This window comes from Dermacentor albipictus, chromosome 6 (assembly GCF_038994185.2).
Source record: "Dermacentor albipictus isolate Rhodes 1998 colony chromosome 6, USDA_Dalb.pri_finalv2, whole genome shotgun sequence".
Taxonomy (NCBI): domain Eukaryota; kingdom Metazoa; phylum Arthropoda; class Arachnida; order Ixodida; family Ixodidae; genus Dermacentor; species Dermacentor albipictus.
Genome location: NC_091826.1, coordinates 80,454,779 through 80,477,383, shown reverse-complemented (window position 1 = coordinate 80,477,383; position 22,605 = coordinate 80,454,779). Strand labels below are relative to the sequence as shown.

At 48.6% G+C, this 22,605-nt stretch overlaps 1 protein-coding gene across 1 annotated transcript; it reads left to right on the top strand.

Annotated features, from left to right (window-relative positions):
• Positions 1–5,705: 5,705 nt before the first annotated feature.
• LOC139061233 (gamma-aminobutyric acid receptor subunit delta-like) lies at positions 5,706–22,217 on the top strand. The gene is made up of 4 exons (XM_070540917.1): positions 5,706–6,097; positions 8,113–8,443; positions 9,333–9,608; positions 20,948–22,217. The coding sequence occupies exons 1-4, from the start codon at positions 5,829–5,831 to the stop codon at positions 21,470–21,472; spliced, it is 1,401 nt and encodes a 466-aa protein (XP_070397018.1). The 5' UTR covers positions 5,706–5,828; the 3' UTR covers positions 21,473–22,217.
• The last annotated feature ends 388 nt before the right edge of the window (positions 22,218–22,605 follow it).

The following is a 22,605-nucleotide window of genomic DNA, read 5'->3' as shown; positions in this document are numbered from 1 at the left end:
CTTGGTGCGCTACAGTCGATTCGGCCGTTAGACCAGGCTCACTACAGGGGAACCAGGATACGCTATATCCTCCCCTCCCCCCCCCCCATAATTAATTCACTCGCGAAGGCAGATGCCACTGATTGGAGGCAGCTCCAGACATGACGTTTTCCCAATTTAAACCTACTGATTAAAATGTACCCCGACAGATACGCAGCTAAATGCCCAGGATGCGATCAAAAGCCCATCTTGTATCACAGCACATGGGAATGCCAACTTATAACAGCAGTCCACAAAATGATAAATCCAAGTGCGGAGCAATGGGAGGCACTGCAGGCTAGCGACCGCTGCGAGGACCAAATTGACCTCGTGGAGCGAGCACACAGGGCAGCTGAGGCCGTTGGAACCCTGGACAAAGAGCACCACCCATGCCCAGTCAAGAGCGTCCAAGATGCGTCCCTGATGGACCGTGATAGACTACAACAAAAGATCGTGCAGGGACCAATAAATGTTTTTTGATGCGGCTACTACTGCTGCTGCTGCTGCTGCTGATGATGATGATGATAGACCCTATGGGAGTGTGCGCTCTTGTTGAATGTCCTTTTCTATGACCATGGCTAGAAGTCCTGGCGCTGACTTCGTTAGTTGAACGGCGAACTTCGCTCCTCTGTTGGTCACCTTGCCGGCGTCATCCGGAGAGTGGACGTTCCCGTAGTTCCCAGTTCCCGGCTGCGTGGACGGTGCTCCGAGTAACTTGAGGCTTATTTGGTAGACAGGCCCGAACCTGCTGCACGGTTTGCTGCCACTGCCACTCTGTCGTGCTGTCCAGGGTTAGGGCGCCACCAATTTCATACCGGCTCGCTTCTATAACCCAGCGTCTTGTATCGCTAGCCGCGATTCTGCACAACCCCCCTCCCCCCCACAAAAGAAAGAAAGAAAAATTGTCGAGGCTTTCGAAATTAATACAAGCAATAACGCTGTGAGCTTTTTTGCCACATCTGTTTCAATACCGAAGGAAGAGATCTATCGCGGTTGTGGCCGGTGACGGATGCTTATGCTGAACAGTAATCAATGTTGCGACTGTGATTTGGTTCCCCCGTTTTTCTTCATGTTGTATGATGGTATATATAGTGGCCACGTCCAGCAAGCAATCAGTTGTTAATAACCGATAACGCTGTTTCTTCGTCTCCTCTATCGTCCTTCGTGCCCTATTGCTCTTATACTTCAAGTTATGCAGAGACAACTAGCGCACCAATCGGTTCTTTTGAATGGGTACGACGCAACCCAGAAGAGACAAGTGAACTCATGGGCGTGTTTGTGCAAGCCGGAGCCTTCCGCTACACACTTCTCTAACTGCATCGTGTTTGCGTCGCACGTAGCGGCTTCGTTGTTACCTGAGCCGTGTTTCCATCAGGGACGCAGAGAATAGTGTCACGCAGTAGTGACGGGGAAGAACACAGCAGGAATACTGTGAATAATTCAGCAACCTTTTAATGGGCGAACCTGTGGCCACGAAAGCAATTAACACTCAAAGCACAACGATAGCGACAAACATAGTCGGCGATCGTCGGAATTTGTTGATCAGCGGGTCAAGCGCGTCGGCATTTATACACGAGTCGTCGAAGGCTCCAGAGTAATCCCTGGTGCCCGCGTATCCTCCAGAATGTGCTGCACAATTCGCGTCGCGCAAACAGTCAAATTACACAATGTTAAGTGACAAATGGACAAATAACGATTAGAACCATCGATAGCATTCAAGAAACTTTCGATACGTGCAGGCGTGTCTTGCGCTGAGCGATTACGTTTAACGTTTGTGAGCCGATGAAAAGGGGTCGCACGAGAAAGATAAACACGTACACGTATCAATGGTACCTATCTTTCCCCCACCGAACGTCTCTCTCTATACATATTAATTTACGGGAAGTGGAGAACAATGGTCGAGCTAAGAATGACTCTTGAGCCAGCGTTTTAACAATGCTACAAAACAGAACTGTACCATGTCTTGTTTAGGCTTAATTAAGGACTAAAAGGGGCCAAGCCGGGTTAGTGCGAAATCTTTTGGGCCCAGGGCGGGTCCGGGTCATGTTTAAAACGGCCGGATCGGTCTCGGGCGGGCCGGTGCATCGCGCTTTCAGGCTCTGGCCGGACCCGGGCCAGAAATATTGGCGCGTACAGAGGTCTAAACAAGGTGCCGCTCGATGACATCCTCGCCCGCCGGCGTGGAGGACATCCAAGGACCTTATTCAAAGCATATATTAAGTCCTACACATCAGGCTATTTTTTTTAAAATTCGCTTTGGTTGCCCCGCGGCATGAACTCAGTATGAAATTAAGTGCAAGCATGTAGGCCAGTTTCATGCAGACACTGCAAGAGTGACTTATATAATCGTGGGTAGCCCAGCGTTCATAGTCTTCAGCTTAATCACTTTTCAATATCGCAGCTCAAAGTACACTTTCTCGAATTGTGTTTGTCCCAGGGCATGTCCAATGTAGATGGCGGGAATCCGCTGCAGGTCGACGCATGAGAACACTTCGGACACTGAACAAACGTCTTATGGTTGACCCCGAGCACTATATGGAGGGCTAGTGTAAGAATCGCCCCAGCCCGAAGTTCCCGGAGATGGGTTTCCTCCACTCGAGAAAGATTGTGGAGAAGGGAGCATGCAGGCACGCGGGGCAAGCGGGCACGGGCTTGTCCCGCCGGAGGATAGATTGTCGGGCAATTAGAACAGAGCGAAGGTCAGAGGGAAGGAAAAGAAGAGTTATGAGTATCGAGAAAGAGTGAGCGATGCGGTCCGCCAGGTCACTGTTGTGGTCACCTGCATCCAGTGGACAGTAATGCTCGCATCTGTACAATTGTGAATTTTATGTATCTGCTCAAAAAAAATGGAGGACGCTTAAGCTTCGCCTTCAAGAGTGGGACGCGACAGCGTTCCCGTCGACCCGCCAAGGGGTATAAGACAATGCGCTACGGCACAGCGATCACTTACGATGCGCCCCGCATCGGACTTAGCGCCCACCTATCACGCGGTGAGCGTCGAGCAACGCAGCGTTCGGCGCGGCAACGAAACGTGCGCCTGAGCGAACGGAACGAACCAAAGAACTCGGTGTCTCGGAGGGGAAACGATCTACGCCAGCCAAACGTCGTGATCGGCACGGGCAGAGAGATAGATAGTAATCTAAAGAAAGGAACGGCGCTTGATTCTGCAACCGGGAGCACGGCGAAGCGTCGTCAGGGGAGAGGGAGTCGGGACCACGACGCGCATGGCAGCGGTCCCAATGCGCGCGCGGCGCGCCTCCTGTCGGGGCAGCGCCGTACATTGAGAGGAGGGGGTCTTCTGTGTTTGCCGCAAGATGGCTCTGCGTGTGCGGAAAGCGCAGAAGAAATGCAGCGGAAACGCACTTCGCAACTCGTGTAATTGCGACTTCTGTACGTTACATGTTCATAATTACCGATATACACCGCAGTATAACTTTCCACGGCTCGTTTCGAAGGCAACACCGCATTCACTAGAGGCGCGTTTGTACCGCTTGGAAGCATCGAACTCGTGGCAGAGTGGTAGCGTCTCCGTCTCACCCTCCGGAGACCCTGGTTCGATTCCCACCGGGTCAATCTTGGAAGTTGCTTTTTATTTATGAAGCGCCTGCCGTGATTTATCGCTCACGGTCAACGCCGCGGACGCCGATGCCGACACCCGACGCCGACGACACCGGCTTTTCTGCGACACGAGCTCCTTTACGCTATCGCGTTAAAACACGCAACGTTTTTCTTACTTGCTCGGGCTGCTTAACTGCGCCGATGCTGTCAGTGTAGATGAGGGTTCCGGTGATGTTAGGCGAGTTGACAAGAATATCATCGCGTCGTGCATATAGCCTGCAGCCAAGATAATAAGGGGTCTGAAAAGTCTGTTGCATAGTTGCGAGAGTGGCTTGGATCTTAGGGTGCACCGCGGCCTTGAGAAAGCTATTTGCGTTCCTCTTGAGCCTAACCACCGCGTCCGTGTAGATAGATCATACACAGTGTCCCGTAGGTACGGTGGTTTCAGTAGTTGCAATCGGTTGAACCCGCCGGTGGAGCTTGTCGTCTTGTTAGTGTTTATTGATCTATAATTCCACGGTGGAAGATTGTCTATGCTCATAGTGACGGCACAATCTCCATAGAAATAAGAAAAAGATATGGAGCGCCGCGACTGTCGGTATGTGGTATCTTTTAATTCTCCCTTGCTGTCGCTGCTCGATAAGCTCAGAAATGTTGTTAAGCTGTGCGTGCTCTTGGAGCGTGGATGTAGGTGTTAGACGAGGGAGGGTCATAATTTCTCTCATGGCACTTCTGTTAATAATTCCATGTTTGTCCCACTGTTCAGCAGTCGGTCGTAGGAACTGCGCTTGATTTATAATTGATGCGAGGCTGCAGGACGGAGCGCACGAGGCAACGACCCCGTCAGTACGAGCCCCACCACTCCGTGGCGCAATTATGCTAATCAGCTTAACTGTTTATGCTGATGTTTCGCTTATCTTCTTGATCCACTTCGCGCTAGATCCCGACTGGCGAATTTCCCGGTCAAGAACCCAAATACCTCCTGCCTCGGGAATCAGCGGTGAGCCAATCTTGAGATGGAAGTCGCTAATTCGCAATCGCGAACTATAACTTCTTGCCAGCTTTATTGGCAACGCGTATGTAGCAAGATTTGTGTATCGATATCCGGAGTCCATGTGGTCTCCACCTATTCGTGTAACACGTCAGTTGTTGGCATTACATCCCAAGGTCTCTGTGAGTGGGCCACTAGTATGATGTCTTCGGCATACATGAGAAATCTTATATTATCAACGTCTTGGAGTTTACATGCTGGAGGCATGGTTTGCAATATTAAATTATAACGGTGCCAGAGCCGAGCCTTGTGGGTTCCCACGGTTTGATGTTTACATCAAACTGGTGCACTGCGATCATGAGAGTGCGGTTCATGAGAACCACTATACTATACTATACTATACTATACTATACTATACTATACTATACTATACTATACTATACTATACTACACACTATACTGTAGGAACCGAATTCATGTCCTTCTATACGTATACAAAATGTTCGGCTAGATAACAGTGAGTGCACTATTTTCCTCACCTGAAGGGGCAAGCCGAGTGTGTGCATGCTCCGATTGTAGAATGGTCTGGTGATCTACATTATCATGCGATTATCGACGTGATTCTTCTTTAGAAATAATCAGGCTATTACTTCCAAAAATGAGTAACGAGTCAGCGCTTAAACCATTTCAGCGTTCGGAAGTGTTCTTAGCGGAGCTCTGTCGAGGGCTCAGAAGGATAGGTTCGGACAGGTCTGTTGCATTTTCGGAAGAAGTGGCGCTATAGTTGGCAGTTTTACGTACTATGTCGCTTTGTGGCAACTTCCTCTCGTTCATACGTCCCATACATTCGACAATTCGAGATGATGATCCCGGACACAATTGGCAGATACCCACAACTGGCCCAGAAGCGAGCGGTGTATCAATTAAAAAAAAAAGAGTAGGCAAAATTGTAGTGTAATAACAATAATGTTGAAGCCAGGAATTGTTATTCCTATTGTTATATTCAGCCAAAGTATTTACTCAGAATAGAGGAATAAGGTAGCTCAAGATCATCTACCGGATGCTGCGCCATAAGAATCCCAAATCATCATCATCATCATCGAGATCACCTACGGCGTATGCCCCCCAGGAATTGTATGAAGTCCCATCACCATTACTGCCGCCGCGTTCGGTCCGTGCCTGCCGCTGCTTCATTGCCAGCACTCGGAAGTGCGCCGCTCCATCTCAGCGTTCTCGGTTCCCTAGCTTTCTTTTTTCCCAGATGGGGACAGGTTTAGAGAGAGGCGACAAGGTAGTGTCGACGCCCTCGAAGCGCGACGCGCCGCGGTCCACTTCGAGGCGGGGCCGATTTCCCCTAGGGCCGGACGGCAGGACCGAGCGGGGCGCGAGCCGGGCCGACTCGAGGGCCGACAGCCACGGGCGCGCTTCCTCTGGCGGCCGCCTGCTGCTCCTGCTGCTGACCCTGCTCAGGGACTGCGCCGCGTTCTCCGCGGAGGAAGCGGCTCTCTACACTCAAGTCGTGGGATCCAGGCGAGTATACACCTCGCGCGCGTTCGAGTCCTTATGGTACCGTTCACCGAGGAAATTGCTCCGTATAGTGCGCCCTGGTCCCTGACTTGGGGAACACGGCGCACTATAGGGAGCACGACTCCCTATAGAGAGTCGTGCTCTATAGGGAGTCTATAGGGAGTATATGAAATGGAACACGACGAAGTCGTGGATTCCATTTCGGGCCGAGGCAGCAGCAGTGCTATCGTGTCAGAAATGCGACAGTGGTTGCTCGCGTGCTTATATTTAGGAGCACGTTAAGCGGTCCCTCACCTGCAGGATTGGGCATTGCAAACAGACATTTATTTCGGTAAACCGCACCCGAGACGACGACGCTTTACTCTTTCTATTGTATGAACGAAATCTCGAAGGTGCCTTGTGAGGGGCTCTTGTTTAACAGCTCTGTGCTAGGAACTATAATAATTGAGCCGTCCTTTGTGTCATCTTCATAGCGCAGATATTTAATAGGATAGACGCAACCAGCCAGCCATCTTCCGCCCATGTCTGTCTTGCAGTTATTTTTCCGTGTCATTTAGTCAGCTCAGAGTTTATAGAATATCGCCCAACTTTACCGTTTTGTGTGGCCATGGGTGAAATAGGTTCCGTAGTCCAATTAATTGACATTTGTGGTTGCTACGTCGTTGTAGTGATCGCCACTAGGTTGCATGTTCGTCTTCCGCCTACGAGGTAGCTAAAGACGAAGGGTAAAAAAAAGCACTTCTTTCTTACATTTCTGTCCACTCCCACAAAAAAAGCTGCACATTCTAAGGAGCTCTCCAACATGGCGCCTGCACAATCTATAAACTTAAGTCGGAGCTATTTCTCCGTCTTAATCTCCCGCATTCAGCGTATTGGTCGAAACAGCCACAAGCTGCACACGAGTTAACGGAGCTAAAGAAATGGTTGGAATTATGTTTTACGTGCAGGGATATCTTTCATATAGTTTCAGCCACAGCTATTCAAACGTACTGTATGTGGAACTCAAGTTAACTCTGTTGCAGAACCCGAACACTGATTGGTGAAGAGCGCAAATCGCTCTGCTGATTGTCGCGTCGCCTACGGACAACACCACTGTAAATCGCAACTTTTCTAGCACAACAAAATAAAATATCGATCCGCACGCATTATACGCAAAGACAAACATCATTTTCCATCGACACTTTTTTTTTTGCTGCCAGATCAGCTATATTTCAAACACATTTTAGCGACTGATGGGTGACGACCAGTTTCACGAAGTTTGAAGCGGAGTTTCGAAACGGGCGTCATTGATAAACTTTTCCCGCTGACGATAGCGTGTGAATACATAGTATGCACGTGACGTCATATCCTCTGCTGTCGTCTGCTTCCGCTACCTTCCGCCATCTTGGGGAACCTTATGAACAGGCGAATCAGGAGAAAAAGAATGGGCTGGGGTGCGTTTGGCAGGCATTCTCAGATCATGAACAGCAGGTTGCCATTATCCCTCAAGAGAAAAGTATATAATAGCTGTGTCTTACCAGTACTCACCTATGGGGCAGAAACCTGGAGGCTTACGAAAAGAGTTCTACTCAAATTGAGGACGACGCAACGAGCTATGGAAAGAAGAATGATAGGTGTAACGTTAAGGGATAAGAAAAGAGCAGATTGGGTGAGGGAACAAACGCGAGTTAATGACATCTTAGTTGAAATCAAGAAAAAGAAATGGGCATGGGCAGGACATGTAATGAGGAGGGAAGATAACTGATGGTCATTAAGGGTTACGGACTGGATCCCAAGGGAAGGGAAGCGTAGCAGGGGGCGGCAGAAAGTTAGGTGGGCGGATGAGATTAAGAAGTTTGCAGGGACGGCGTGGCCACAACTAGTACATGACCGGGGTCGTTGGAGAAATATGGGAGAGGCCTTTGCCCTGCAGTGGGCGTAACCAGGCTGCTGATGATGAACAGGCGCGCCGCCGTAAACCGGAAGTCGCGGAGTATCCCTGAATGACGTACGTGCATACTATGTATACGACCTCGCAGGTACAGCAAATCTTCGCCACCGCAGACGACTGACAACAAGACCGAGGTCTTCATCCAGCTCGAAGTGATGTTTGTGGGCGACATCCGGGACGCGGCGCTGGGCAGCTTCGAGCTTCACGCCTGGGTGTCGCTGCTGTGGCGCGACTCGCGCCTCAACGCCGAGATCCTGCGCCAGCTGGGCCACCGCATCATGCCCGAGTTCCTGTCGCGTAGCGTGTGGCGGCCCAGCGTTGCCTTCGAGAGCGTCGGCGAGGTGGCCCGCTGGGACGAGCCGGACGTCTTCGTCAGGGACGACGACTTCCTGCTGTCTCGCCAGAGAGCCGTCTTCCAGGTGCGAGCGCTGTCAGACTCCGCCAGGCACGGCGGAAAAAAAGAACAGGAGAAAGTAAGGCCTAGCGTTCTCAAACCAGAGAGAGAGAGAGAGAGAGAGAGAGAGAAGTCATAATCATCATCAGCCTTGTTGCACCCACTGCAGGGCAAAGGCCTCTCCCATACTTCTCCAACAACCCTTGTCATGTACTAATTGTGACCATGTCGTCCCTGCAGACTTCTGAGAGAGAAGAAACCTTTATTTAGTCGGACAGTTGTGTAGGGCCGGGTTACATTGCCCTACTAGATGGTCAGCAGGTCAAGCCTACTGGCGACCTCATAGGCATGCTTGAGGATCGGTCTTGGATGTGGATGCCCGGGCCCAAGCTGAGCAGCAGCGTCTCGTATAGTCATCTGGAAGCAGGATTTCTCCTAATTATGCGGGTGAAGGGTTTTCGTTGCACCCCCAGAGTACATGGTTGAGGGTAGCTCTCTCATTGCATATATGTAATGCAATCGGGAGACAACTGTGTTCTCAAACCAGCCTCACCTGAAGCCGCCCCATGAGCCCATTTCATGCTGACTGTTCAGCGTATTGCACATTGGGAATTTTACCTAGCTGGAGAATAAAAGGAAAAAGTTGAAGGGCACGTAGGTATCCCTGCGTGGGTGAATGCGAAAGCATTGAGACGAAAGTTCATAATATATATATATATATATATATATATATATATATATATATATATATATATATATATATATATATGTGTGTGTGTGTGTGTGTGTGTGTGTGTGTGTGTGTGTGTGTGTGTGTGTGTGTGTGTGTGTGTGTGTAGTTTGGCAACGCGAGAACCATACCATTACCTTTCGTAAAACGAGTCGTCATCGGATAGACGGCCAATTCTCCGCAGGTCCTGTGCCTGGGCCAGCAGAACAACTTCATCCGGGGCGCGACCGTGTGCAGCCTGGTGGTCAAGCTGCTCCACGAAGCCGACAGCGTGCCCAGTCTCGTCTGGATCGGCAACGACACGGCGAGCCCGTTGCACGGGCAGTACGACAGCGTCACCGTCCACGGGGACGTGCGGCCGTTCCTCCACACGCTCGTCAAGGTCGAGCCCGTTCAGCGTGACGACGCTTCCGCCGTAGGGGGCGCTCCCGCAGTCGGGGCCGACTTCCACTTCTCCAAGGTGCGGACGAGCTTTCAAAGCGAAAGCTTTATACTGGCCGCGAACTTGCGATTTCGCCGCGGCCGTGCTCCGTGGAGGCACATGACGTCACACCGCGTTCCTTCGTCGTTGCGCTCTCCTCCGCTCGCTTCGCCAGCTGCGTCGCATGCCTCTAAACATGTTGGAGGATTGAAAAGGCGAGCTCGCGTGCGCCGCAACCACAGTTGAGGCGGCAGTATGGACGGCGACAATTCTGATAGGCAGGAGGAGGCCTGGAATCGACATCGCAACGAGATGAAGAGGAAACGAATCGCCCTGGAAACAGACAAACAGCGCGACGAACGACTGGCTAAACGCCGCAACATAGCTAGACAACCAGACTAACCTGGACTTGCTATCGAGATTAACCAAGGCTAACCATGCTATGCCCTAGCTTTCGCTACGTATATCCTGGCATAGCCAAGCTGAGCCACTGTCGATTTTTGAATGTGCGGTTATGCTGTCGCATTCGCATCGCAAGAACGAGTAGAGGGAGACCGCTCTACCTCCTCCTCTTCTCTTCGTCCTGGCTACGCCAGTGCTGCAAACCCGCCGTAGTTGCTTAATGGCTATGCTGTTGGGCTTCCAAGCACGAGGCTGCGGAATCGAATTCCAGCCATGGCGGCCGCATTTCGATGGGGGCGAAATGAGAAAACATCCGTGTACTTAGATTTAGGTGCACGCGTTAAAGAACCCCAGGTGGTCAAGATTTCCGGAGTCCTGTGCTACGGCGTGCCTCATAATGAGATCGGGGTTATGACATGCAAAACCGTGATTTAATTTTTAATAGTGCTGCTGCTACTGCCACTGCTACTGTATACTAGGACCATCTCTGGAATAGCAAAAGTACTTTAGGCATATCATGCAGCAGCTGTAGCTGCAGTACGTGTAACTGTAAGTAATAACATTCAATGTGCATGGTGCCGATACTGTATACTATATAATGCTAGTCAAAAGACACACGCGTCCCGTAGCGTCTGTCTAGGTCTCGTACGCGTGTGTTATCTTCTCACTGAGCTAATATGTATCAAGTTGACCACACAGTACTGTAATTATCGAGTTATGTATTGTTAAGTTGCAATGGAGAAGGATAGAACTGGCAAAAGCGTGAGTTAACAATTGAACTCCGTGTGTGGGTGAACTTGTGCACAATAAAAGAAAGAAACGAGCAGTGCTCGATGCAATTTATATATATACTATAGCAGTGCGAGCACACTCGGTCGTCGAAATTTCAAGACACAAGAGTGATCTCTAGAACTGGCGTACACTTGAAAAAAAAAGTACGTTATTTGCGTTGCACGCTCAACCTGATTAGACATGGCTCTTCGCTAAGGAATCTGCGACAACATTCAAAATTATTTTCGGGATTAGTAAGTTCATTTTGCACTGATTTACACTTTCATAAGTGACAATCCAGTAAAAGATGTAGCTGGCAATAAGCAAAACAATGTACACGCGTGCCGATGCTAAGTGTCCCAGCTAACGTTAGCCAAGCTGTTAAAAAATGAAAACATCCCTACTATGTTCTTCAGACGACCGGACACCGTAGGTCTTATAATCATGTCTTTCACCGCGCTTTTTTTTTTTTTTAAACAGCTTGGCTAGCGTTAGCTGGGACACCTCATTTAGTCGAAATCTAGACGATTTGACCGCACTCGCCCTTGTAGGAGTTGGGGACGGACGTCGGGATGAAAACAAACTTGGGAGGTTTTATTTTACATTATTTACAGTGAGACGTCAATGAACAGTCGTACAGTCATTACGGGCCGGCAGAAACTCGGACGCTGCGGCCCGCGGCAAGAAGTTCGAGAGAGGTGAATCAGGGAATGCTCCAGGAATGCTCTTGCTGCTCCCGGTCTCTCTTTTAAGCCCTTCGATGACTGAAAGACGCGTCATGTTCGGCCAATGGGAGAGTCCGCTCAGATGACGCCATTTTCGGGCAATGGTAGGCGCCCGTGCGGTGATGTCACACATGGCCCTGCGGTCTTGCCTTGCTGACTTCCAATGCGCTCTTCAAAGGCGGACGGGGGCGACGCTTGGGCTCCAATTGTCCGGGGGCTCCCTACTCCCGGCGGTATGGCCTCGCTGGCTTGCAAATGCCCTCTTCAAAGGCGGCCGGGGCGCGTATTTGGAAAATCCAGAAGGGACAACGCATGGCAACCGCAGCGCCACGCTATTGGCTGCCGCCTGCGGGGACGCGCCGTGGCGTCATGCCTAACAACGTACTCTCATCACCAGCGGTTTCGCGTAGCTTGTTGCGTGTCGTGGCCAACGCCGTGGCCAACGTTTTGTCGTGGCTGGCACGCAGACGCGGCTACGTGAAACTGGCGTAACTGTGTGCTGGCGCGGTCGCGAGCCGAGGGTGACGCGACTTTCCGTCCCATCCATCGAAGCGCCGTCTCCGCCCTGCCGATTGATAGGAATCGCGATCTACGCTGGTGCGACAATTTACGCTGCGAGGATCGCTGGGCGAAACCGATGCCGACAACCGATTGATAGGAATCGGGATCTACGCCGGTGCGACAGTTTACGCTGCGAGGATCGCTGGGCGAAAACCATGCTGACAAGATCGGAACCTGTGAGATGCAGTCGTATTCCACCACTACTACTAATGATACGCAGCGCGATGCCCTCAAGAGGAAACAAAACGCCCTTGCGATTACTGTGCTGCTCACGTCCTGTTAATACAATTCGGCATACATCGACACGGCGTGCAAGCACTGAATAGTGTTTTAACGTATGTGCGCTGGCACAAAACGTTATAAACAGTCCCGAAAGAGCCTATATTGCATTGGATGTTAAAGTTCACCCTAGATATCAATAAATGTTGCAGGTATGTGCCAATTTCTTCACCTAATTGCAGAGAACTCTCTCGGGCCGTTATTGCATTTTTATGGCTTCCTCCATGCCCCAATATGCTGAATTTCAAGTACATTGAAGTTGTTGCAGATGCGAAATGCCACTTTTATGATGTATTTGGTTCGCCTGTTAAATATAGTTTAAAAAGTTCTGTTCAAAAAGAAATTCCCATCTTTTTACAACTGGGATAAACAATGTTAGAGGTGGAAAGCTGCATAAGTGAAAACTAATACTTTAATTTACTAGCACTGCTTTAAGTGAATTTCTAAAGCACAGCAATTTTGCTTGCCTTTTTCTGTTTTATAAATTAAAATGTACATCTTTGAAAGGCAGCCTGACCCTCTTTAAATTCGAAATATTGGGCACAGACTGGGAACACTGCTTTCCAATACACGTGCTGAAACTGCCTTATCAGAACACCCTAGTACACAATGCAGATCCATTAGGAAGTGACAAGACAGTTTGACAATTTTAATCATTGAAAGACTTAGCGAAACCTTTTTTGGGTTGTTTTTCCTTGCTTTCAGACACTGCACATTGCCCTTTAAGGCATGTTTTCAGTGTTTCTTTTTTTATGGGGAAGGCGTGTTAACATCTTTTACACCATGTCAATTATGTTGTGCCGTAATGTGTTCTTGGATGGAGTCTTGCCCTTTCATTCAGTACAATATAATGTAGTTTATTGTGTCATAGGCCATTATACATTTGAGTATGAGTGTAGCATTTTGCTAAGTTTTGCCTCTGTCACCCAAGCTTGCAAGTTTGCTACCCACTGCTGGTGACGTGTGACACATGTGACTTTTGTTCAATAAAAGGAAGTCTATCACTTATCCTGTGCACGGGTTGTCTTCTTGAATTGCAATTTGTTGTCTATATTAGTTCGTTTGTTGCATCTCAGATTAGGAATGGCTATCATAGTTGACATCATTTAACCATATTGCACAAATGTAGATATGTACTTGCAATATGTGGCCACCATAAGTATAAATAGAAGTTAATAATTCAAGAATAGTGCCTTTGAATGGCGGGACAGCCATGAAATGTAGCTACAAGGTACCGGCGCTGTAAGTAGCACTGTTTGTGCAGAATATAGTTGAACTCAACTACTTTCAAACATCACTGTTTTTGTCTGCATTTGTATTGCTCCAATTCCTGTGAACAACACAAATATGGTGGAAGAGTGGCTTGCACCTGCAGTTGGACCCAATGAATAGCCAAATCTCTGCACGTTTTCATGTTATTAGCATATTATTAGAGGCGGTCATTCTTGTAGTAGCCTGTTTGCCCAGTGTAGAAGCCACTACGGGTGTCAGGATGTTGTACACATCTTCGGCTTTGCAGGGGACACAGCATCTGGCACATAGTTTGTCACAGGCCATGTCTTTGGGGCAAGTTGGGTTTACTCACTTGCAAAGGGAGAACCAAGCTTGTTGGATAAGAATTAAATCGCCTGTACACTCAGTGACCTTCATTTTGTGTGACATATATGGTTATTGCTACCCTTGCTTTATGCACTTCTTGTCCGACAGCAGTCTTGCTTTTGAAACACTCGGGACAGCTTTCAGCAAGCTGGACAGGAATAGCACTGAAAAACCAGCAGATGTTAATTGTCGCACTTGTCATGTGAAACTTCATACAGTATGATGAGGGCGGAAATTAATGAGGGTGTTCCACAAGGCCTTGTAGCGCATGTCATGAGTTTGGAGCAACGTGATGTATAGCACTTTTCTGATCGCATACTATAGGTTCAGCAGGTGTGGCCATGGTTTAAGTGCAGTGCAAGGTCAAGAAAACAGATATCTATGAGCAGCACCCTGGTAAAGGAGACGCTGAGAAAACTAATGGGAAGCCTGTTGTACATCTAATTGACCAAGTTGCTGAATTATGGGGTTTTACGTGCCAAAACCACTTTCTGATTATGAGGCACGCCGTAGTGGAGGACTCCGGAAATTTCCACCACCTGGGGTTCTTTAACGTGCACCTAAATCTAAGTACACGGGTGTTTTCGCATTTCGCCCCCATCGAAATGCGGCCACCGTGGCTGGGATTCGATCCCGTGACCTCGTGCTCAGCAGCCCAACACCATGCCACTGAGCAACCACGGCGGGTGACCAAGTTGCTGGCTTCATCAGGCAAAGGGTGATAAAGAGAAGGAAGTCATCAACACATCAGAATGTTTTTGCATATAGACACTGCTAAGGTTCTCAGGCACGCCAACAAGTCTTAGTGCGTAGGCTATGCATGACCAACTACATATGCCTTCTGTTTGGACAAAGAACTGCTCATTGTAACTGGATGAAGATGGAGTGGACAGAAATAAATGGCAGCTCCATTAATCTGGTTTCACTGGCATCAACACTGATTTGTAAGTGCGCATCGCCATACTCCACAATGCCTTCTTGGGTGACATCAACAAGGACCAGCTTGAGGCAAAGGGTAATAGACATCTTTACAAGCTAAAAATGCATGCATGCATGGAGAGCACTTTGTGTACAAAAAGTAGGCACTTCCACAGGAACTGGAAAAGGAACATATTATTGACAGTGGGCAAAGACAAGCTTCTCTGCTACTATACACCCAGCATTGTTGCCATGTAACGACATCTGAAACAATCCCTCTCAAAGAGGAAATCATCTTTGTGTATCCATAAAGAGGGTAGCAGGCAAAGCCCCTTCAACAATGATGCCAGCTTCAAAAGGCCCACTTGCACATCCTGAATGCTTCCTTCTTAGACTTTGCTGGGTGCAAGCACTCTACTGTCCAAATGTTGTCATTGAGAGCACTGTTCGTTTGGTTGCAATACAGTTCTGAAGTGATTGCAACAAATTTCCCTTCCTAGTTGGTCTGGAGGCCTACGGTGCTCATGAAGCAACACCATGAGATAAGCAAGGTGACAGGATGCCTCCAAGCCCTTGTTTGTTTATCACACTGTTTTGTTAGTAACAACCATGAGATCTGAGACCAACAAGCTCACGTTCGGCACTCTAATGGTTATTGTGGAGGATCCATAATAAAAAGCACAAAACAGAAAACTCAACAGAAAGGATAAGGCAACATTTAACACTTAGTATTGCTGCAGCCCACCCCCTTTTAGTCTGGTCATGCTACATTTTTTTCTATAGATAGGCATGAACTTATCCTGTGCGCAGCTTACTGCAGAGAGCATAGGTGATGTTCCCAATCGGTGTCCGATGTTTATATAGACTATGTGCTGGCTCAAAGAGGCTCGAAACACTGCAATGGAAGCTTCTAGCAGAAAAGGTACCTCGAAGAAAAAAAAAACTGTGCTACAACCATCTTGGCAACATCTTGTCCTCTTAATAAAGATTGTGCTTCCGTATCAACTTCAGCCCTCCAGTTTAGAGTAAGTACCAGTGCACTTATGAACAACGAATCAGTTCTCAAAGAGCACGTGCAGTCCAGCCAGAAGCATAGGCATGAATCCGCATTGTGCTCCTGCATTGAAGGTGAATAATGCATTACAATATGGCGAATGTGCCTTAGTAAGCTTCCTGGCAATATGAATTTGTAATGTACAAAGAATTGTCAATAAAGCTTACCAAGAGCACAGATGCACTTGCAAATTATATCACAATTGAAAATAATGAGTAAACCTATGTGCCCTTTCCACTCTTATTATGCTTTACTGCACGATGCTACACCCCTGTATTGCGGTGTAGCAAGCTACGAAAGAAACGTTGCATAATTGAGCTTTTTAAGATTACCTTTTTCGCAATACTCCTATGTACTGCGGTGAAGCATACTAAAGGGGAAAGGGGCCACTGTCACTGGACATAAAAAGAGTTCTTTAATTATACACTCGCGCAACCGCCGCCTCTCAGGTCGCCTGAGTGGACATACTATGCTGGGTGATAGCGGTCCCCTCCCACTTTTAGTATCCTTCAGCGCGCAACTAAAATGTACTGCGGCGAAGAAGCAGTACATTTGTACTCCATGGGTGAATAAACAAATGGTTTTTACAACAGTACAGAAATAAACGCGCACCATGCATCAGTCTACCACATGGAAGAGGGTCGCAACAAAAGGTAGCTGATTCACACAGGCTGTGTAGCTCGCTTATCAGTCGTAAAGGCTATTATGGGAAATTCAAAATTTCAGACACACAGAAATATGTTTATATGTTTACGTTTATGTTTAAGACTGCCAGAACTTCCACAATAGGAAGTAATTTACAACACACAAATGCAAACAACACAGACAAATGCCTTGTTTTCAACTCGGTCATCATGCAAATGACACATAGCACGGAAAAACGCGAACATGCTGTGTGTTAGCATCGTAAACTTCATACTAGGCAAGGAGCACACCACAATCCCGCGACAGCCGCTAATGAGACCAAAACGGGAGCACATATCTGTGAACGTGCAAATGGAGACCCCTAAGCCACTCTGCTCCTCCACCACCCCCCGCTGCACGGCTGCACCACTCGTTTCAAGCACAGCACACTTAATTGTGTACACAATCAGCGCTGAACAGTGCATGGGCGATCGACGCAGTCGCATTTACATGACTTGTAGCGAGCAGCACATCCCTCAATGTCCGTTAAGCAAAGTCGGACACGGCGACGCCACATCGCGGTTCGCAGAACTTCGCTGCCGAGGCGCTAGAAGCACGGGTCACAACGCAGATTCTGTACTGCCAGAGCTCACCGAGGCGAAAGTCGCACTGCCGCACCACCACTACTCGCGGCTTTCCGCCAAGTAACACAGAACCTACCACCAACACACAAGCAACGCAAGCACGATCACATAAGCAACGTCGAACAACGCACGGTCCGCGCGAGCCGGAGAACGAACATGCCGAGAACGAACACGCCACGGCGTCGCTCGGCGCCACCATCATGCCTTCTCAAAAACCGTAAACAATCCTGTCCCTAGGCACCTATTATCAGGTCACGTGAGGGATTTTTGTACGGAGAGCACCGGGAACGAGAGTTATCGCTTGGCGCCGTTGCTAGGAGTGACATCACGGCGTCCCGCAGGCTCGTAAGCCAATAGCGTGGTGCTGCGGTTGCCATGCGTTGTACCTTCTGGATATTCCAAATACGCATCATTCCTTCATGCCTTCCCGGTACATCACAGCCGTCTGGCTTCGGGACCCACTTTACTTGCAACAGTGCCGGGCTATCCCCTCACTTTCTGGAAGAGTCAGGCACGTACCCAGGGGGGGGCCCGGGGGGGCCCGGCCCCCCCCCCCCCGAAATCAAGTGGCATACCCCCCCCCCCCCCCTCCCCACCCCCGCCACCACTCCTCATACATTCCTAAAGCGCCGCCAGATCAATGTTGACACTTGGCAGCTATTAATCGGTCAGCATTATGCTGCCTTTTTCACTCCTTTTAGATGGCGGTAGTTCTCGGCATCTCTTGTAATGTGAAGGACCGTTTTCTCATAGATTCCGCACCCGTGCGATTACCTCGATATGCGTTCTGTTGTCACCATCTATTCAACCGTCACGTGCATAGCTGTTGCTTTTGTTAGTTCAACCTTCTTTGTTTAGGCTGATCCTGGCACCAGGAAAGGGATGCGGCTGTTACTGAGCTGGTCTGTACTCTCGTGGAACGAGTTGCGGCCGGAGAAAACGCCAATTGCGTTTAACTTTTCCCTTTGCTTCATTATTTCCTTGAGTTACGGCTCGCCGCGAGGCTGGCAGATGCCCGCAACCATATATACGTGATATGGATTAGATGAGGTGGGAAATAAAATAATGTGAAAGTGCGTCCACCATGAAACCCTGCAATAACCCTTAAACCCATAAGCAAGATGACTGTCGCCCGTTACCTCATCTGTACTTCCCTAATTGTATAGCACTTTTCGTGCAAAACTGGCAAGTGAAAACAAAAATCGCAAGGAGTTGAGAAATTAAGCGATCTACTAAGGGAGAGAGCCAAGGCGACAACCAAACTGCAAGGAAAATCGAATAATAAAAAAATAACCGTTTATGAGAATATTTATGGATCAACATCTTTTTATTTAAAAAGGAAGTAGAGAAAACGCTGCCGGAAGGGGAGAATAATTACTTGCTTTGAATGACGCTTCTACAGTTATCGGTCGAACCACCTCACGTAGCCACTTCTCTGCTGTGCTTATGTGGGTGTTTATCTAACCTTTCGCGGTGAGCGCAGTACGTCTAGAATCGCAGAGTCCTGCGCTCTACGCGGTTGTGTGGGACTGGCGACCGCACAGCGTTACGCAATTCGCGGAACTGTCAAAACTGATCAACAAGGCGAAAATAACTGATATTCGAAACTATAACTCGAGAAAGACTGAAGAAGCTGTAAAAAACAAACGTAGCCTTTAATCAGTAAAAAAGAAACCTGGCTTGGGACAAACCATGATGTATACACTAAAAGATAATACCATCAGCAATCTCGAAGATATAGTAAAAGCAGCGGAAAAATTCTAAGCTGACCTGTATACAGTACTCAGAGGAGACGCGATACCTCACTTAGAAACAGTAATGAACAGGATACAGAAACTCTCCTATAACTAGCGATGAGGTCAGAAGGGCCCTGCAAGACATGAAACAATGAAGAGCGGGAGGAGAAGGTGGAATAACAGTCGATTTAATCAAAGATAGAGGAGACATAATGCTCGGAAAACTGGCGGCTCTTTATACGAAGTGTCTATCGAATGCAAGGGTCCCAGAAAACTGGAAGAATGCAGATATTATACTAATCCACAAAAAAGGAGACGTTAACGAATTGAAAAATTATAGGACCATTAGCTTGCTCCCAGTATTATATAAAATATTTACCAAAATAATCTCCAATAGAATAAGGGCAACACTGAATTTTTTCAACCAAGGGAACAGGCTGGCTTCAGGAAGAGATACCTTACAATGGATCACATCCATGTCATCAATCAGGTTATCGCGAAATCTGCAGAATACAATAAGCCTCTCTATGTGGCTTATATAGATTACGAAAAAGGCATTTGATTCAGTAGAGATACCAGCAGTCATAGAGGCACTACGTAATCAAGGAGTACAGAACGCTCACGTAGAAAGCTTGGAAAATATTGCTACATGCGTGTGGTATTTGTTTGTTTGAACGAGGCGCGTGGGCGCTATCACTTCAGAAAAGAGGAGGAAGAACGAACTGGCCTCGCGCTGTGAATCTAACCGGTCAGCGCTGCAACAGCTGTTGTAAATATAATCTGTAAATAGTTTCTCGTCTTACTGACTCGTCCTTCGCGTAAGAATATCTACAGAGGTTCTACAGCTACCTTAATTCTACACAAGAAAAGCAGGGAGATACCTATGGAGAAAGGGGACAGACCGGGAGTCAATGCTATTCAATGCGTGCTTAGAAGTATTCAAGCTATTAAACTGGGAAGGCTTAGGAGTAAAGATCGACAGCAAATATCTCAGCAACCTTCAGTTTGCCGATGATATTGTTCTATTCAACAACAATGCAGATGAGTTACAACAAATGATTGGAGACCTTAACTGAGAGAGTGTAAGAGTGGGGTTGAATATTAATGTGCAGAAGGCGAAGATAATGATAAATAGTCGGGCAAAGGAACAAGACGTCAGGATCGCCAGTCGGCCACTAGAGACTGTGAAGGAGTTCGTTTACCTAGGTCAATTAATCACAGGGAACCCTGATCATGAGAAGGAAATTCACAAAAGAATAAAAATAGGTTGTATCGCATATGGCAGACATTGCCAGCTCCTGACTGGAAGCTTACCATTATTATTGAAAAGTAAGGTGTGCACTCAGCGCATTTTGCCAGTGCTGACATATGGGGCAGAGACTTGAGATCAAGTTAAGAACCACGCAAAGAGCGATCGAACGAAGCTTGCTAGGCATAACGTTAAGAGAGAGAAAGAGAGCGGTTTGGATCAGAGAGTGAACGGGTATAGACGATATTCTAATTGACATCAAGAGGAAAAAATGTAGCTGGGTAGGTCATGTAATGCGCCGGTTAGATAACCGTTGGACCATTAGGGTTACAGAGCGGGTACCAAGAGAAGGGAAGCGCAGTAGAAGAGGGCAGAAAACTATAGATGGTGCGATGAAATTAGGAAATTCGCGCGTGCTATTTGGAATCGGTTGGCGACAGGACAGGGGTAATTGGAGATCGCAGGGAGAGGCCTTCGTCCTGCAGTGGACATAAAACAGGATGATGATGATTATTATGATGATGATGATGGTGATGATGGAGGTGGTGGCCCCCCCCCCCCCCCGAAAAAAAATCCTGTGTACGTGCCTGGGAAGAGTCAAGCATTGAATAGCTCCACCGGCGGCGTACGAAGTGGGGGCCTTCAACTTGTTTGCACGTGCGCGCCTCTGGAATGTAGTATTCGTGTTTCTGCGCTTCTCACTTAGCTGTGGTGCGATTCGATGTGGTCTCGGGAACTCGAAGGGGGCTCAGAAAAAGGTCGCGTATCTAACACCCTGTAGCAACCTTACTTTGTGCCACTGCGCTCCTCCTACAGGTGACGTGGTCGTTCCTGCTGTCCACCTACGTGCCGTCCACCATGGTGGTGGTCGTCTCCTGGATCGCCTTCTGGATGGACGTGGGCGCGGCCGCCTGCCGGGTCACGCTGGCCGTCGCCTGCCTGCTCATGCTGATCGCGCAGGTCGGCCACAACCGCATCGCCAGCCCGCACGCCTCGCAGCTGCAGCCCGGCGACGTCTGGTTCTTCGTGAGCGCCGTGGCCGTCTTCTGCAGCCTCCTGGAGTTCCTGGCGGCCCACGGCGCCTACCGCGACCAGGCCCGGGCTCAGGGCGCCGGCGTGACCGGCGCGTCGGCCGTGACCGAGCCCCGCTACCGCGTCTACCGCAAGCCGCCCACCAGGAGCGCGCTGACGGTCGTGTGCGACGCGGCGAGCCAGACGGAGATCTCGTACCGCGCCTACCGCGCCAACGAGCTGGACGTTCTCGCGAGGGTCCTCTTCCCCATCGCGTTCACGCTCGTGGCGTCCATATATTTCCTGTGGTACACGGCGTCGTACGAGTGAGCGGAGACAAAGCGGGGATTTCTTTCTTCTGCTCTTTGTGGACAGGCGTGGACGTCTCCTGCGGCCCCCTTGGCACGTGTGCTTAAACACTGCAAAAGTGTTGAACTTTACTTTCTTTTTACTGTATATTAGTTGTGTTAAAAAGCATTATTGCGTTGGAAGGCTCATACCTTGTACGTAATCGCGCATGCACTTTGTGTATGCAGGTAAACAGCTTTATCGGATCAGTATTGTATGCAGTGGGAAGCTGAACTGCGATATCGTTTCTCTTTTTTTTTTGTCGTCTCCTGATGTTTTCGTTTCCTTTTTACTTAACCTGTTCTCAACGAAGAAGTAATGTCAATTTCGTGCTTCTCGATCAAGTTTTATTCGATCAGGCTGATAGGCGCACGTTGGGCAACGCTCTGTGATTCGTCTAAGATGTCCGACACGACCGTCGTTCCAGTCTTATGTGCACTATTGTTTATATAGTACTGCAGAACTGTGTTATATCGCTTTGCAAATATTGCGTTATATTAATTAAGAACACGCTCATGGCAAAGAGAAGAGTGACCTGCTGGCTAAAGTCGCATAAAAGCATGCGAACACCGGCCATATCTTCACGAAGCGCAGTGCCCGCCTCCGCATGCATGGTCATTCTCTTCGAGCGGTCCTGCTTTATTTCGTTTGCTTTTGAATACTGTTTTTTTTATTAAACTGTTTTATGTAATTGTGGAGCGCCGTTTACATTCTCATGGGCACTCTATGCATGAGTAACTGCAGGTTTCTTCTGGTTCTCTATAATCGCTCACCAGACGATTCCCTACAATTCCAAACTTCACACCTATACCACAAAGGGCACGCAAACGCAAGGTTTCCTCGTCAGTCGTGCACAAACACGCTTCTCACACAAGTCTGTATTTATTGACTTAATTTACCTCATTGTTTATTATTTATTTCCTTACCACTTTCCACACGCCCCCTCTGCATTGACTGTGACCCCAACGCACCTTACATTATGATTCTACCTTACATCCTCTCGCAATGCCACCTACTCCCGCAATACCCAACTAACCACTCCCAAGTCACTCGCTAACGCTAACACCTACATCGATCCAGTGCATCTGGAAGAATGCATCGGGCAGGCTCTCGCC

What these genes read in the sequence shown, in the direction of transcription:
- LOC139061233 (XM_070540917.1), top strand. Translation starts at nt 5,829, where the DNA reads ATGGGGACAGGTTTAGAGAGAGGCGACAAGGTAGTGTCGACGCCCTCG. An exon ending in ACTCAAGTCGTGGGATCCAG is followed by an intron (nt 6,098 to 8,112) that starts GCGAGTATACAC and finishes ACGACCTCGCAG; the next exon opens with GTACAGCAAATCTTCGCCAC. An exon ending in CCGACTTCCACTTCTCCAAG is followed by an intron (nt 9,609 to 20,947) that starts GTGCGGACGAGC and finishes CTCCTCCTACAG; the next exon opens with GTGACGTGGTCGTTCCTGCT.